This window comes from Podarcis vaucheri (assembly GCF_965113315.1).
Source record: "Podarcis vaucheri genome assembly, chromosome: 5".
In the NCBI taxonomy this organism is placed as follows: Eukaryota; Metazoa; Chordata; class Lepidosauria; order Squamata; family Lacertidae; genus Podarcis; species Podarcis vaucheri.
In genome coordinates, this window is record NC_138763.1 from 50,259,640 (window position 1) to 50,275,270 (window position 15,631).

Consider the following 15,631-nt stretch of genomic DNA (forward strand, 5'->3'; position numbering starts at 1 on the left):
TTACTCTACAATGAACTAATCCTGGAATAATTTAACTGATTCATCCTAAAAGCTTGCCACGCACAGAAATGGGTTTGCATGGCAAGAAAAAGAGGCCACTGCTAACATAAAATTGCTGATTCTTTTATGCATGGTTAATAGGGGTGTGCTATTAGCAGACATGCTCCCACTCTTAGCTAATTATGGTACATTGAAATGTTTGCACCAATGTTAATGCTAGCCTGTAATAAGCTTCAAACTAGTTTGCAGCCATGGTTAAAAGCCTTAATGTAAGAATCAATGCAGACAAAGTTGATGGAAGATTAGCTGTAAAAAAAGAGAAGTGTAGAAGGAATTTGCATACGAGTTAGTAGAAGATTGGGAATATTTTGGCTGTATCCAGCCACAGCTGGTACTGACTGGCTCAGTTAGAATGCATGCAGAGCATGTTTCCTTGTTACATGAAAAGCTATTAGACATATAAAGCAGAATTCAGAGGCAACCCCACACCCAGCAGCATGGTTCTCTGCCAGGAAATGGAATAACAGGAGCCAGCCTGTCTTTGCACGACCTTTGCCAGTCCTGAGTCCAAGGAACCTACAGCCTAAAGTTATGGTACCAGTACTTTACCTTCTAAAAGTAATCTCTGCATGTGTATGAATTAGATAGAATGGATTTTTTTTAAAAAAACACCTTAAATTCTCATGAACCTAGACATGTCTACAGACAGAAGGGTGTGTACTGAAAGTTTTCATTGTTTCATTGCTCATCTTATCAATGCAAGAGTGACAGTACAAATGAATAATTCAAGACAACACAAAATAGTACTCTTTAGCATATTGGTATATTTAATAGTATAGAAATAAGTTTTATTAATGTCAACCAAGAAATGTCAACCTTTCTAAACCTAAACCTTGGGAAACCCAATTGCTCAGCTGATCTCTGTAGAAAGCAGCTTTGTCAGCCCAATACACTGCAATTTTCTGAGCATAGGGCTGGCAAAGCCACTTGCATTGTGGTTCCCAAGTGTTGCACAAGGGATGGGCTGGTGGGTGTGGCAACCCTCATGGCAATCATCCAGCATCATTATGATATTGGGTAACAGGCAAATTAGCTGCCACCTGTCAAGAGTTGTCCTGCAGAGGTGAATGATCTGACCTGCTGGGCCAAAAAGGTTCCCCATGCTGAGTTAAAGGTTCAGTAACGTATGTAAGGCTGCTAAGTTGACCTATGATATGAAAAACAATACAGAAATCCTGGAGCAGGATTCTGAATGCCATTTTTTAAAAGATTACCTGGATTTAAATGACTACATACTTGAATATATTTTAAAAGAGAGCAGTACAATTGGGAAAATTTGTAAGAATCTACAACCACTATCCTGTTTATGTGTAATGTTTTACACAGCATACCATATTGCTATATACATTGATACAGCAGTACAGAAACTCCATTAAGTAAACTATTGAACGAATTCAGAGTTTGAACATTGCTGAGCAAGTAGTTCCTGCTGTCGAATAGTTTCCTGTGCTTCACGTTGCATTTTCTCAAGCTTTTCTAGGGTAACTGACTTTAAAGGTAGCAGCTTCGGCTTGCATAACACCATAGTAGTCACATCTTCTACTGCTAACATCCCTAAAACAAGAAAAATTGAGAAACCAAAGATAATTACAAAGCTCATAAAATATATATTCAAGAATATATCTGCAAGTTCAAACACTACAGTTCCATGTGGATGCCACCAAACCCACTTCTCCGAGTTATTGAGCTGTGAAATATGACAGCTGTGTAGAGCAGTACACATGGAAGTCTCCATTTAAGCACCTCATATTTTTGGCAGCCGCTGGTATCAAAGCTTTTCCTATTATTGGGCCATTTGTGTACCTGTACTAAAAAAATGGAGTTCAAGTGTGATACTAGCCCCTTAGCACAAATATGCTCCAATATAAGGGTCAAAGGGCAAGCCTTGCTGAAAGAACCTAATCTATTCACCTTCTTAAATACTTCTTAAGGGGAGATATATAATACAGGATGCAGAGCATGAAAGAGCTGAACGGGTGTAAAACTATTAATAGTTATAAAACAGGCTACTTCTATGAAGAGAAGAATAAAGGCTCCATAATCCTCCGTAAGGAAGCATTCAGATCTCAACATTGTAACAAGGCCAGTGGTAAACTGTTACCTTGAAGTAACATGTCTGATCCTGTGTTATATATTAACAACATATTCCCTTACATGGAAAAATCCCTGCAATGTAATGTTTCTCAGACATCTGTAGATGGCCAGAGAGAACATCACATCAATTCTGAGAGTATTTAACTGCTGCTGGTGAGCTACCTGGTCCAATTTAAGGTATTGGTACTATTAAGTATTGGTACTATTATACAGATATCTTAAGTACTAGGCGCCCAAGTACTTGAAGGAACACCTTTCTCAGTATGCCCCAATGCACAGTTTACAATCGGGAAGAGACTCTTCTTGCAATACCATTGCTGTGGATGCCTAGGAAGGTGAGAATGCACAAGAGGGCTGCTTCTGTGTTGGCACCCCGTCTCTCCAGACAGTCCCCTTCCCTGCTCGTGTTCTGATGGAATTTGAATACAGTTGTATTTGTCCAGAGCTCCAGAAGGCACATTCAGGCACTGTTTTTTGTAATTGTCCTCAAATTATAGTATCGTATACTGGCTATGATTTCACCAAATTGCATCCTGTTAGCTGCCCTAATCACGCTGTGGGGAGAAAGTGCAGGATATAAAATCTTGCAGTGCTGATAAAGAATTTGCCAGAGACACAACCTTAAGAGTGCTGCCAACTTGTAGTGTGATAAGGTGAAACCCCATGCAACCTTTGTAACTTGGCAAAAAGAAGGGGGAATCACAAGAGGTAAGCACAGGAGACACACAACAGCCACTTGAAAAGCTTGGCAAGTGCACTTTGATGAATGCTGGGAAAAGTCACTCACCTTGCTTGGGCAGCACCTCCCGAAATTTTAATTCAGACATTCTTCTAGTGCCAGAATTGAAGAACCACCACCGCCAATCTGTCTAGGACTAGAAATCATGGGATTATTGTAAAGGTGAACATTGCATTCCTATATTCCCCTTTCCTCCCTTAGCTTAAAGCAGATAGGCAGCTGCCAAATCTGACTTCAGCTGATCCAGGATCTTCATAAGGCGGAGCTGCCCTAGAACTTGCTTAATGAATGTTAGCTCGGGCCTGTTTAAGCACCTGCTGGAGATGTTTGGGAGTAACTAAGCAACCTCGCCTTGCAAATGCAAAACCTCTGAGGAGCAACTGCACTGCAGAGGGTTGGACTAGATGGCCCTTGGGGCCCCTTCCAACTCTACACTGGGAGAAAAAGTTGCACTGAATTTTCCAATATCCCGTTCGGGAAGGGGGGGGGCATTTTAGTACTAGGAGAGGAAGAGAAAAAGCCTGTTTATTTCCCCACACCACGTGCGATTTATCTACGTCCCCCATCACGTCCCGCCTTACCCACCGCCATCCCGCACTTTAAAAGCCCCAAATTGAAAGAGTTCCTCCTTCCTCAGCGCCCCTCCCTCCACATCCCTGCCCCCAAGGTCCCTCCCTCACCTGCCTTGCCTCCCCGCTCCTATTTGCCGGGCTCAGCTGCTCAACCCGCAGCGGGGACCACCATAGCAGCCCAAAGGCACGGGAACCGCCTCAACCACCCGCGACAAACACTTCTGGTTCCGCGTCGAACTCGTGGCTCAACCGACGCACGACGGAGCACCATAGAGATCCCAAGGAAGAGCGGTTCCCTCGCTTTGGAATAAGGCATCTTCCCCGCACGCGGTGTTCAAACGGCAGCCGGACGTGAGGACTGCCTCCTTTTCCTCAAGCCTCTAGGCCAACCGCGCCTAGACGCCTTTATTATTGGCCGAGAGGGCAGTAACGTCTTCGTTGCTACTAGCAACCAAGGGGCGGGCGGTGGGCGATGCGATTCGCGGGGGGGGGGGGAGCGGTTGTTCCAAGGGTGACGCAGGTTGCGTTCCATCGGGACCCGCCGCCCCGCCCTCTCTCGCGTTTCCTGGTAGACTTCGACTGACAGAGACAGTGCACTGGGGCGTCTGGGGATGAGCAGGGAGACGCTGGAATGGAGCACCAATTGATGTAAACACATATAGCTTGCAAACGGCCATCCGGGTCAGGCGTGGCTTAGTTCAGGAGAGCCTCACCCTGGCCCTACTCTCGTAACACTTGTTCCTCTTATGGGTTTTTCCAAAAGGTTCCCAGAGCCCCTAAGCATGTGCAGAATGCCCTTCGTCCGCACACTTTTCGGGGGACACTGGCTAACTTCTGAACCCAGGGTTGCAGTTTTAACATGCTGCAGTGGATACACATTCCCATTCTTGCCTAACCCAATAACTCACCTCCTACCTAAAAGCTAATGCTGAAGTAACATAGTAGACAATATTGATACTGTGTTGTTGTTGTTTTAAAAAATAATAATTCTGTTTCGTCCCCTCTTAACTGCAATTTTTGTTTTATCGTTTGCATTGTCCGGATTGCTTTTATTTTTTGTTGTGGTTTATATTTTTATATGCAAGCCACCTTCAGTTTTACTTTATTGTGGAAATGTGGGGTATAAATGGCAAATAAATAATAAATGCAGCATTGCATTTTGAGGGTAAAGGTAAAGGGACCCCTGACCGTTAGGTCCAGTCACGGACAACTCTGGGGTTACGGTGCTTATCTCGCTTTACGAAGCAACAAATCCCAGCTATAAAAATATCCTTCATTATGTATTGGCAGTAAGTACTCTTACTGAATGATTTCTGAATGATTTTGCAATGTCTGAATTATTTTTATTATTTATTCAATTTCTTACCTGTGGTTCACCATAAGGTCCCAGAGTGGGTTGCGGCATATATATATATATATATATATATGCTTTCGTAGATTTTCACGGGTACAGGAATGCAGGTTTTGGTGTCTTCGGGTGTCTTCCCGTGTAAGAGTCGGGGTGTCTGTGCGACGTTTCGACGAGGTCTCACTCGTCATCTTCAGGCTGGTGCTTTCGGCTTCTTGTTACTGGAACAGAGCAGAGTCTGGTGTTTGAGTTCCTATAAATACTGTTGAGGGGTGTGGTGTATAGACTCCAACGTTCTGGGCAGAGAGGAAGTTCCTAGATTAGTGTGCCTTTTCTTCTTTTGTTCCTTAATTACTTGAGGGATATCTTGGGTGATTTCATGAGTGATATTCTGAATATCACTGGGTGGGTCATTAAGTGTAGATTAGTTGCTAAAGCTTTCGTGTCTTGACCTCTTGAGGTTGTGAAGAGTTTTTCTGAGAAGATGGCTGTGCTGCATTTAGTTGTGCTCTGGCTTGGCTTCGTGTATAGGGGCGAGCTATGGTTTTGTGCCTTGTGCCAGCCAGATCTGTGTGGGGATTGCAGGGGGGTGCAGCATCCGGAGGTGCCACTATAGTTTGGCTACTGGATGGAGTCTGTAATATGTCTGTGGAGAGGGTCTGGGTTTGGGTCTGGTGTGGTTGATTGGTGACGGCGTTCTGTGTGCCTCTGGTTCTGGTGTCGGTTTTTGTGGGGAGGGCTAATTTCCAGATGTCTGGCAGGCGGGACGTGTCGTCACGCTTGTTCATGTTGTGAGGGTGTTTCTCTATCTCGATGGCTTCCATGATTATTCTCTTGTGGTGATGTTCCATGTTAAAGAGCAATTTGGAATCTGCAAAATTAATTTCATGTCCTGTTTCTTTCATGTGTTGGAAAAGAGAGGAAGTTTTTTCTTCTTTTTTGACGGCATTCTTGTGTTCTGCGATACGTGCATTTATTCGTCTGTTTGTTTGTCCAATGTACGTGGCTGGGCAGACTTTGCAGGGTATTTCATAGACCCCTTGGTTTTCCAGCTGGATTTTGTCTTTTGGGTTTCTGAGGATATTGGCTATTTTTTGGTTGGTGCAGAAGGCTGTTTTGATATTGTGTTTATGGAGGATTTTGCTGATTTTGTCTGTAGTGCCCTTGATATAAGGAAGGAGGGCCATGCCATTGTTTTCTTCTGTGTCTTGGTTTTTGGAAACCAAAAAGAAACACCCCCCAAAAACCAAGACACAGAAGAAAACAATGGCATGGCCCTCCTTCCTTATATCAAGGGCACTACAGACAAAATCAGCAAAATCCTCCATAAACACAATATCAAAACAGCCTTCTGCACCAACCAAAAAATAGCCAATATCCTCAGAAACCCAAAAGACAAAATCCAGCTGGAAAACCAAGGGGTCTATGAAATACCCTGCAAAGTCTGCCCAGCCACGTACATTGGACAAACAAACAGACGAATAAATGCACGTATCGCAGAACACAAGAATGCCGTCAAAAAAGAAGAAAAAACTTCCTCTCTTTTCCAACACATGAAAGAAACAGGACATGAAATTAATTTTGCAGATTCCAAATTGCTCTTTAACATGGAACATCACCACAAGAGAATAATCATGGAAGCCATCGAGATAGAGAAACACCCTCACAACATGAACAAGCGTGACGACACGTCCCGCCTGCCAGACATCTGGAAATTAGCCCTCCCCACAAAAACCGACACCAGAACCAGAGGCACACAGAACGCCGTCACCAATCAACCACACCAGACCCAAACCCAGACCCTCTCCACAGACATATTACAGACTCCATCCAGTAGCCAAACTATAGTGGCACCTCCGGATGCTGCACCCCCCTGCAATCCCCACACAGATCTGGCTGGCACAAGGCACAAAACCATAGCTCGCCCCTATACACGAAGCCAAGCCAGAGCACAACTAAATGCAGCACAGCCATCTTCTCAGAAAAACTCTTCACAACCTCAAGAGGTCAAGACACGAAAGCTTTAGCAACTAATCTACACTTAATGACCCACCCAGTGATATTCAGAATATCACTCATGAAATCACCCAAGATATCCCTCAAGTAATTAAGGAACAAAAGAAGAAAAGGCACACTAATCTAGGAACTTCCTCTCTGCCCAGAACGTTGGAGTCTATACACCACACCCCTCAACAGTATTTATAGGAACTCAAACACCAGACTCTGCTCTGTTCCAGTAACAAGAAGCCGAAAGCACCAGCCTGAAGATGACGAGTGAGACCTCGTCGAAACGTCGCACAGACACCCCGACTCTTACACGGGAAGACACCCGAAGACACCAAAACCTGCATATATATATATATATATATAGTTTTAAAAACAGTTTGAAAGAAATTGGTGGGGAAGAAGAAGGGGGTGGGTCCCCAAAAATAAAGTTTTTTCGGTACTCTGGGCACAAAATATACTGTGTAGCCCTTCCATGCAGTGGGATCACCTTTTGTTCCTCTTGCACACCTTGTTGCAAGGAAGCTCCCATCTTCAGTGCTTAATGTGCAACTTTCTATTTCGCTGGCCCTGCATAAAATTTATAACTCTGAAAAAGGCTCTTCTGAACTGATGTACAGAGTTCATAACAAGCTGTGGACTTGTTCAAGGTCTCTCTCCCCCCCCCACAGTTTTCTATTATCTTTTCCTAGTTGAACTCATTAGTCCCAAGACATAGTCATGTGTTTTCCCGCCTTTCATTCCCACGCATGTGGGAATCAAAGGGAGTTAATTGGTTCTGGCTGCCATGATGGCAAAATGTCTCTCCAGTAGACATGTTAACTAATAATGAGCAGTATGTCCCTTCTGGCAATTTAATCTGCCTTGATTTTAAACTAACAGTGTCAGATTACATGGGAAAAGGAGAACAAAAGACACCAGCTTTTGAACTTAATTCCGCAGGAGTGGAGTTTAGTCTGCACACTTTTGCCTCTGTGTCCCTGCTCTTTCACTCCCCAAATTTTATAGAGATTTTGTTAACTTGCTTTGCAGCCTGTGGATGTGGGTATGTTTTGGAGGAGAAATATAACTCTCTGTGTTGACTTGATAGTTCAAAATGCAATTGGCTGGTTTCCATTTTCAAAACTTCTGGGAATTACTTTAGGGATTCATTATCTTTAGCCTTTAAGAGAGCTGTATTATCTTTTGTTGGGGCCTACTTTTGTTGGGGCTTGTCAGTCTACTGATGACCTGGATCTATATAACAAACTCGGTAACATATTCCTCTTTTGATTACCAGCCTGGCAACTACCAATGTACATTTGGGATTCTGTAAAAAGCTCAGAAACCGCTTTCGCTAATGAAATGCCTTGTCGCAAAATGCTCCTAGAACAAGGGGAGTTTCAAGCACTGCTTCAGACAGGTGTTTATTGTGGAACTGGTGTGCCCCATGCATGGAAGTGTGGTTGGTTTTTTTGCCATACCCACACAACAGTGCCATTAAAAAACCAGCCCATATCCCCCCACATTCAATCCAGATTTATCCTTTGCAGTGGGAACCCAGTACCACACACACAAACACACACACTTTTTAAAAAAACAACAACAAGTGCTCTGATGGTGTTTCCTGCTTGGCAGGGGGTTGGACTCGATGGCCCTTGTGGTCTCTTCCAACTCTATGATTCTATGAACCCTGTTGCCAATAACTCATTTATGATATTTCACCAGCCTGTTTAAATATTAAGCTTCCATCTGGAAGCATTCTTAGTCAAAAGCTTTTCCATAACAGCGTAAGAATGTCACAGATTTTATTAAATTAAATCGTAATATATTTGATATCAGATGTTGCCTCACCCTATGGTAAAAATATGAAATATTTAAATAATTGACCATTTGTGTTCTTTAATAATACTTCAGATCTGATAGCTGCTACCCAAGGCAGGTGATCTCACCTATCTAATGGATGCCGCAAGATTTTTAACACACCCTCTTCAAGCACTGCACTATTCAGTTCAGAAAGTTTCAGTTTTTACTTGAAAACTTTTCTGTAGAAAATGAATGACAGCCTTGTCAGTAACTTGCAAAGGGCGAGGCTGTGTTTTATTTCCTGTCTTTGTGCAGTTTGCGCCAAAGATGTTTTAAGTTGAGTTTCACAAGAAGACGAAAAATGAGTGAGCTCTGCCAGTTTGTGAGGTTTAAAATCCTCTGGCATTTATAATGTGTGTGGGCTTTTGGAAGCCTCCTTTTTGTACCTATTAAGATCATGAGGAAATTTTGCATCTGCTATATAACATGGGGCAATTTATTCTCGTGGGTGCTCAAGAATATCCCTTCGCTGGAATTTTCTGAACACGTCGAAGATAACTTTTTGGTTTGTTCATATCATATGTGGTAGCATAGATGACTGGTTTCATCTAGACAGAAATCCATGTTTCCTACCATCCACATCCAATGTCCACTTCTTATTTGCCCATAATTTAAGTTCATTCACGGGAATAAGTTTGCATGTTTGTGGGTATAAACAACTCTGGTTAATTGCACAGAGAAACCAGTGCTTATGCAACATGAATGTTACATGTTAATTCCTACTAGGTATCATGTTACCTTTTTCATTCATTTATTTAAATTTACCCAGTGCTATTTTTATAGAAAAAGATGTGCTGGAGCTCAGTATGAACACCTCCCTTGTTTTCTTATAATGGCAATAGAGCCCACCTGAGAGGTGCTGAAACAGTTCCGGCTGAAAAAAAGCCCTAAATATATCTATGCTGCCTTTCATATGCAATAGCAAGGTGGTGTGGTGTGGTGTGGGGGGCAAGGCCAGAAGCAGTGGCAGAGGAAGAGGAGTGCAGGGGGAGCGCACCATCCCCGGCAGCGCGATCCTGGTGGGATGCCATCGCGGCTGCCCCCTGCCTGCGCTGGGTGCCATGCCCCTGTGGGTGGCACGGCACACCCCCGGGATGCACGCAAGCCTCACCCCCGCCTGCTCTCTGCCCCCTGGTGTCGGACCATGAAGCTCCGCCACTGGCCAGAAGTACAATGAAATTTCAACTCAGAACAACAAGGGATCTGCAGAGTCAACAGCAAACAAGTTAAAACCCATCCAGCTTTGCTCCATTGCTCCATCCATTGTGGCCTTTTCCTACCCACCTCTCCTTCTGGCTCTCCCACCCATCTGAAATAGGACTAAGGGCTTCATGCACCCTTGGAATACAGGCTGCCCACCCCTGCTTTGGACAAACCTTCCATATTTTGCAGCCCAGAACTGAGCCCCACTAAATGCAGTTGGACTTTCTTTTTAGGAAGTACTGTACACTGGAGTCTTTAATCTTAGGAAGTAATAATCAAACTGCCTCTCATGAAGGGGGCACACAAAGAATGGCCTCAGATCAGTGCTTTTTTCTGGAGGCACTCAAGGATGTGCACCACCAGCACCTTTTCCTTTCAAATGTTAAAAGTGTGACACTTACTGTAACAGCTTTGTGTTGAATACCGGTACCTTTTTTCCTTTAGAAAAGCATTGCCTCAGATGATGATGATCACAGGGTCCGGATTGGCTCATGAGATGAGATTCTGACAATGATACTCTATTGAATTTCATGGACCCTGTTACAATTCCATTTTTATTTTTGAAAATCTGCTCCTAGATTTGTTGAAATCATTCTGCAGCTATTGATGCTGAGGCGTAAGAACATATACGGGGTGATTCATAATGCAGTATACAGTTTCAACACACTATAAAAAAGAAGACTATAATATATCTTATGTTATCTGTAACAGAATTGTAGGGGAATGTTTAAAGTTTTTTTTTAGAAACAGTCACAGATACATTTTCTGCTTGGAGGTTTCCCCCCCGAATCGTGATCAAAAATGCCGTTGCACAACAGTTACAGATTCTGTTCTGCTCAATTCAAGAACACAACACGCCTTCTCCACTGCAGATGCAGCCATTTTGCCTGACTAGCCTACGTCAGTTTCTGACCAAACTGCGGGAGGCAGTGGAAGACAGGAGTGCCTGGCGTGCTCTGGTCCATGGGGTCACGAAGAGTCGGACACGACTAAATGACTAAACAACAACAACCCTACGACACTTCCCTCAGTAGCAGAACACAAACTTTATGAGTACATCTACCTCACGGTTTGCAGTTGTGGTCCGTGTTGTCACCTGTTACTGTTTTACAGCATCTGGAAACTATACTTCATTATGAATCACCCTGTATTAAGCCAAGGTTTTGAAGTCAGTGTCTCTCTCCTTTCGTAGGAACACGCTTAAGAACTGTGTTCAGTTCCTGAGGTCCTCCTCACTGTCCTTTTGCCAACAAAGTATGGCGGTTAGGGACAAGAGAGTGGCCCCTTTTCGGAAGTGACTCCATCCTAAATTATAGAATAGCCTCCCAACAGAGGTTCATCTACCCCTTTGTGTCTTGCTTTCTAATGGACTTGTCTTTTTAATTTCAGCTTCCTGCTTACCCACAGTAGCCAGCCATATGCTTCTGGGAAGCGCACACAGCACCATATGAAGCCCCACCCTGAGAAACTGGTATACAATCTCAGAAGCGAAAGGATCACTTGGATTATCATGGCTAATACTCACTGATAGATGCCCTGCCTTTCGGAAGCTGCTCTCTTGCTAAACAGAGAAGTTCTGGATCAATGTTGTGCCTCCTTGAAAAACATAGAACAGTTGTTTGATTGCTCTTGAACAATCACTATTCCCTGCAAACACTGCCCCCCTAAAAAAAAATACAGGGAAGGGAAGTTGGTAGAAGAGACACCAGTTAGTTAAGGAAGATGTATTTGAATAATTCATGCAAATTATTAATGTGTTTATGAAGAAAGGTGCTAACAGATGCAAATTAGCTGTGTTTCTAATAGCGTGTAGGGAGATCTTTAGGCTCATTCTTTCAAGAAGGTTAGTAATGCAGAGGACGATGCAATCACCTCTGGTCAAATGGGCAAGGCTAAATTTTGAAACGACTGGAAGACTTCAAATGTGTAGACCTCACTAACACTCTTCCCAGGAAATCATGGTCAAAAAGACATTGATGCGTCAAATCCAATATATATGAAAGACTGCCCTCTTGTGGTCTCACATATAATGACTGCTGTTCCTGAGCAGAATCATACAAGTTTTCCAACGTTTGGAAACCGTTGCCTGTTGATAAATTGGAACAACTGTAGGAATGTGCATTGGCAATCACAAGCCATGCCACTGTCATGTGTTGGTAAAAGAGCAGCAGCTTTCATGCATCACAAATCAGCCCAGGGACAAACCACATTGAGCAGATTTTGTGATGCATGGAAACATCTGTTGTTTGCAGTTTGGATGGGCTGCACAGGAAGAGAGTAAGCAAGAAGAGAGAGACACCCTTGTGTGATTTAGAATACAATACTATACCTCAAATCAATCAGATGAGGGGGCTAATGGATTTGGTGAAATCCATATTTCGCTGGCCAAATACCAGATACAGTGGTACCTCGGGTTACATATGCTTCAGTTTACATACGCTTCAGGTTACAGACTCCGCTAACCCAGAAATAGTACTTCGGGTTAAGAACTCTGCTTCAGGATGAGAACAGAAATCGTGCTCCGGTGGCACGGCAGCAGCAGGAGGCCCCAATAGCTAAAGTGGTGCTTCAGGTTAAGAACAGTTTCAGGTTAAGAATGGACCTCCAGAATGAATTAAGTTCTTAACCCGAAGTACCACTGTATTTACCACTGAATCGAAGGAAATGTCAATCTGCAGAAAACCCGATTGACATTCAGTGAAACCATTCAGTGGTTTCCCTGGGGGAAAGCAGCAGGACAAGTGGAAGTATGAATGAGTCCTGAAACATGCCAGCAGAATGGCTGAATTGGATTGGAGCTGTGGGCAGGACATATGTAGCCTAAGGGAGCAGCATTCCTTCCAGCCAGGGGAGCCACAGGCCTTCTAGGGCAGCTTCTGGTTTGGAAGCACAAAACAAAGTATGTCATTCTAATCGCAATATGGTAAGTGGTCCTGAAACTCTTAACAACTTGGCTGTCTGGCTGCCAACATTTGCTGTTTCAGGGCTGAAATCCAGCAGGTGAAGCATTTCCTGGCATGGAAATGAATTGATAGGAGAAACTTCACCTTGTAAACTTCTGCCTTCCAAGAGCAGGGCTATTAAGAGGAAATGAACTCTTCAAAAAAACAAAACCACACTTGGCAGCCAGGAGACACATGACTGCATTGTATACATTTGGCTGAAGAAATTGCATTGCTAAACAGCTAGTGTCATATGAAGAAAATGGATGACTTTTCCTGTTTAAATGTTTGGAATCTTTTGGGTCTCATCAGTATTGTCCTCCCTCCCATATCCTAGCTCTTTTTGCCTGTGTGTTGACTTACATTTCCATGATTAATTCAAGCCATTTTTTCCCCTCTTGAAAAGCACTAAACTGGGAGGTTTAGGTGGTTAATTCTATGCAGTACCTTCAGAGATGCAACAGTGAGATCAGAAATACTTTACTGGAGGCAGTTTGGGGTACATTCATGATCACAGGGTGTCCCAAGGAAACAGTCCATTTCTGCAATGATGTTGTGGTGGTTATGCAGGGAAGGCTACAGTAAACACAGTTACAGTACTAGGAAGTAATTTCCACTGGACATAGTGGGACTTATTTCAGGGTAAACATGTGTAGGGTTGAACTGTTAGGCATGGAGAATAGAAGAGATATAAAACATCCTCCTTGTTATCGGTTTTTAAAATTGTCACATTGTTAAACAATTAATTAAGGGTTCAATGAAATCTATGCAAAACCTAATGGTTGTTACTACTGTTGCATGGGAATTTAGTTTCAGATCTCTGCTTCTTCTTGTGAAAAATCATACCCATTTATTTTTTTGAAAATTTGTTTTGCTTTTTCTGCTTAGTTACATAAAGCCCTCTCCGCTCAAATATTTCTACCTTGTCCTTCGTCTATGGGCCTAACTATGGTGCAAAAAAGTTGGGACAGAAAAATAGCTGTGGGGCAAAGGGATAAGCAGTCCCATCCCCTCTTCTGCTTAAAGCTTCAGGTCGCTTGGCGATAAGAAGCAGTTGGGGGAATTCACAAGTGCCTGCATGCAACATCTAGTTTGGCTGTGTAGTTAATGCTGTGGTGGTAAACTTGTGTCTGGACTGCACCACTTCACACAGCAAATGGGAGCTGATCTGACTGAAGACTCCTCCACTAAATAAATAACTAAACCTCTGAATGTAAGTAAGTAAGTACCATGTCATGGTTTGTTGTACATTGCCCTGAGTGCCTTTGGAGGGAGGAGGGCCACCCATCTGTCTGTCATTTCATCCATCTTCTTCCCCACCTGCTCTAGTGAGCAGGAGCCCAGGCTGCAATCCCAAACAAGCTTCCAGCAAAGTAAATCACAATGATCTAAGTAGCTTTGGACATCACAGCACTAAGATATTTAAGTGTGCTATGTTTCCAGTGGTGGTGCTACTGCACAAGATTTGAATTCATATCCCACTTGCCATTCACTCCCAAGTTCCCCTTTGGACCTTGAAAATGGAAGCATGAGCCACTTACCACTGTGGATGGCTGAGGGTGCTGTGATATTCAAAGCCATTTCTCAGTCCAGTTTATGGTAAATGCTGTGTGTGGTGAAGCCCTTACTTGTGTGGGATTCCACTTGGCCAGTGCCATGTTTTAATTGGATTGCTGGACCCCATACAGGACCCTGCAATGTGAGTGCAGCATCCCTTGCACCATGGATCCCTAGCATGCTCATGTAGGGGAAGGCATCTCAGTTTAGAGGTTATGCCAGCTACATAATACCCAATATATTTTTGTATGCCTAACATGTTGAAATTGGGCCTCTGTAGATCTCTGTAAAAATACTTTTTTTCTTTCCCTACACAATACTGTATACTTTTCGTGCTTGGATTTCAGGCAGGCAGAGTGGGCGATGCCCCGCTCCCTTACTTTTCGTGACACCCCGTTCCCGTTTTGAGGAGACCACAGGGAGAACTTATTTGGCCCAAAACTGGGAGACTGCAGGGCCACCACTGCACAATTCTCTTTGATTTAAACATGGACCTCCTTTGCTTCTCTCCCCTGCCCCCCAGTTAACAAAATGCATGCATGCACAAGGAAGCTTCCTATGTGTTTTGGTGTCAAATCCCCACTTTTGCCTGTAAAAAAAAAAAAGTTCTCCAGGACCTATGGCTATTCTATAGGGTGGCAATGAATTCCTGACGTTGATGACACGCTAAAATGGGTGTCGGCGGGAAGACGGAATCCTGACTTGGAATTCAATCCGCAAGGGAGCTTTATTTCCTTATTTGTTTTCCCCATTATCCGCCGCGATTAAAACCCATTAAGAGCCAGGCCGGCTGATCTCAGCCCCGTCCGCGCGCTCGGCCTCGCCCAGGGGTCTCTCGCGAGCGCGCAACCGGGCGAACGGCAGCGGCGACGTCCTCGCCCTTTTGTGCGGCAAACGGACAGCCATGCCTCTTGGTACGAGGGGGAGGAGAGGGCGGCATTTTTACCCTCAGCGCGGCTGCCTACCTAGCGAGGGCAGCGGGTGCTTTATTCTGTGTCACGTTTAATAAAACCAACTTCGTTTGTTAGACTTTGGAGTCCTAACGAAAGACTTTAGTTATATATGTACACGCCTCACGGCGTTTGCCCCGGTATCCCCTCCGCCATTAATGCCTTGAGTCGTGCTCGTCCGTTGCCCATAGCAACGAAAACTCCCCCCCCTCTCCACCTCACTCTCCCTGCCTCCGGTTAACATGGCGGCGTCCGGGCGCTGAAGCCGGCGCGCCGCTCCACCTGCCACTTTCTCTCTCTCTATGGTTACCGTGGAG

General features: G+C 44.1%; 1 protein-coding gene across 1 annotated transcript; it reads right to left on the bottom strand.

The window, feature by feature from the left end:
• Positions 1 to 804: 804 nt before the first annotated feature.
• On the bottom strand, positions 805 to 3,795 carry BBIP1 (BBSome interacting protein 1). Its single transcript, XM_082225059.1, has 3 exons — positions 3,574 to 3,795; positions 2,942 to 3,029; positions 805 to 1,614 (listed from the first exon to the last, which is right to left on the bottom strand). The coding sequence occupies exons 2-3, from the start codon at positions 2,979 to 2,981 to the stop codon at positions 1,442 to 1,444; spliced, it is 213 nt and encodes a 70-aa protein (XP_082081185.1). The 5' UTR covers positions 2,982 to 3,029; positions 3,574 to 3,795; the 3' UTR covers positions 805 to 1,441.
• Positions 3,796 to 15,631: the final 11,836 nt, after the last annotated feature.

Excerpts from the sequence above, each read along its gene's own strand:
- BBIP1 (XM_082225059.1), bottom strand. The coding sequence starts at position 2,981 with ATGTCTGAATTAAAATTTCGGGAGGTGCTGCCCAAGCAAG. Across the intron at positions 1,615-2,941 it reads GGAGGTGCTGCCCAAGCAAG|GGATGTTAGCAGTAGAAGAT; the intron begins GTGAGTGACTTT and ends TTCTTGTTTTAG.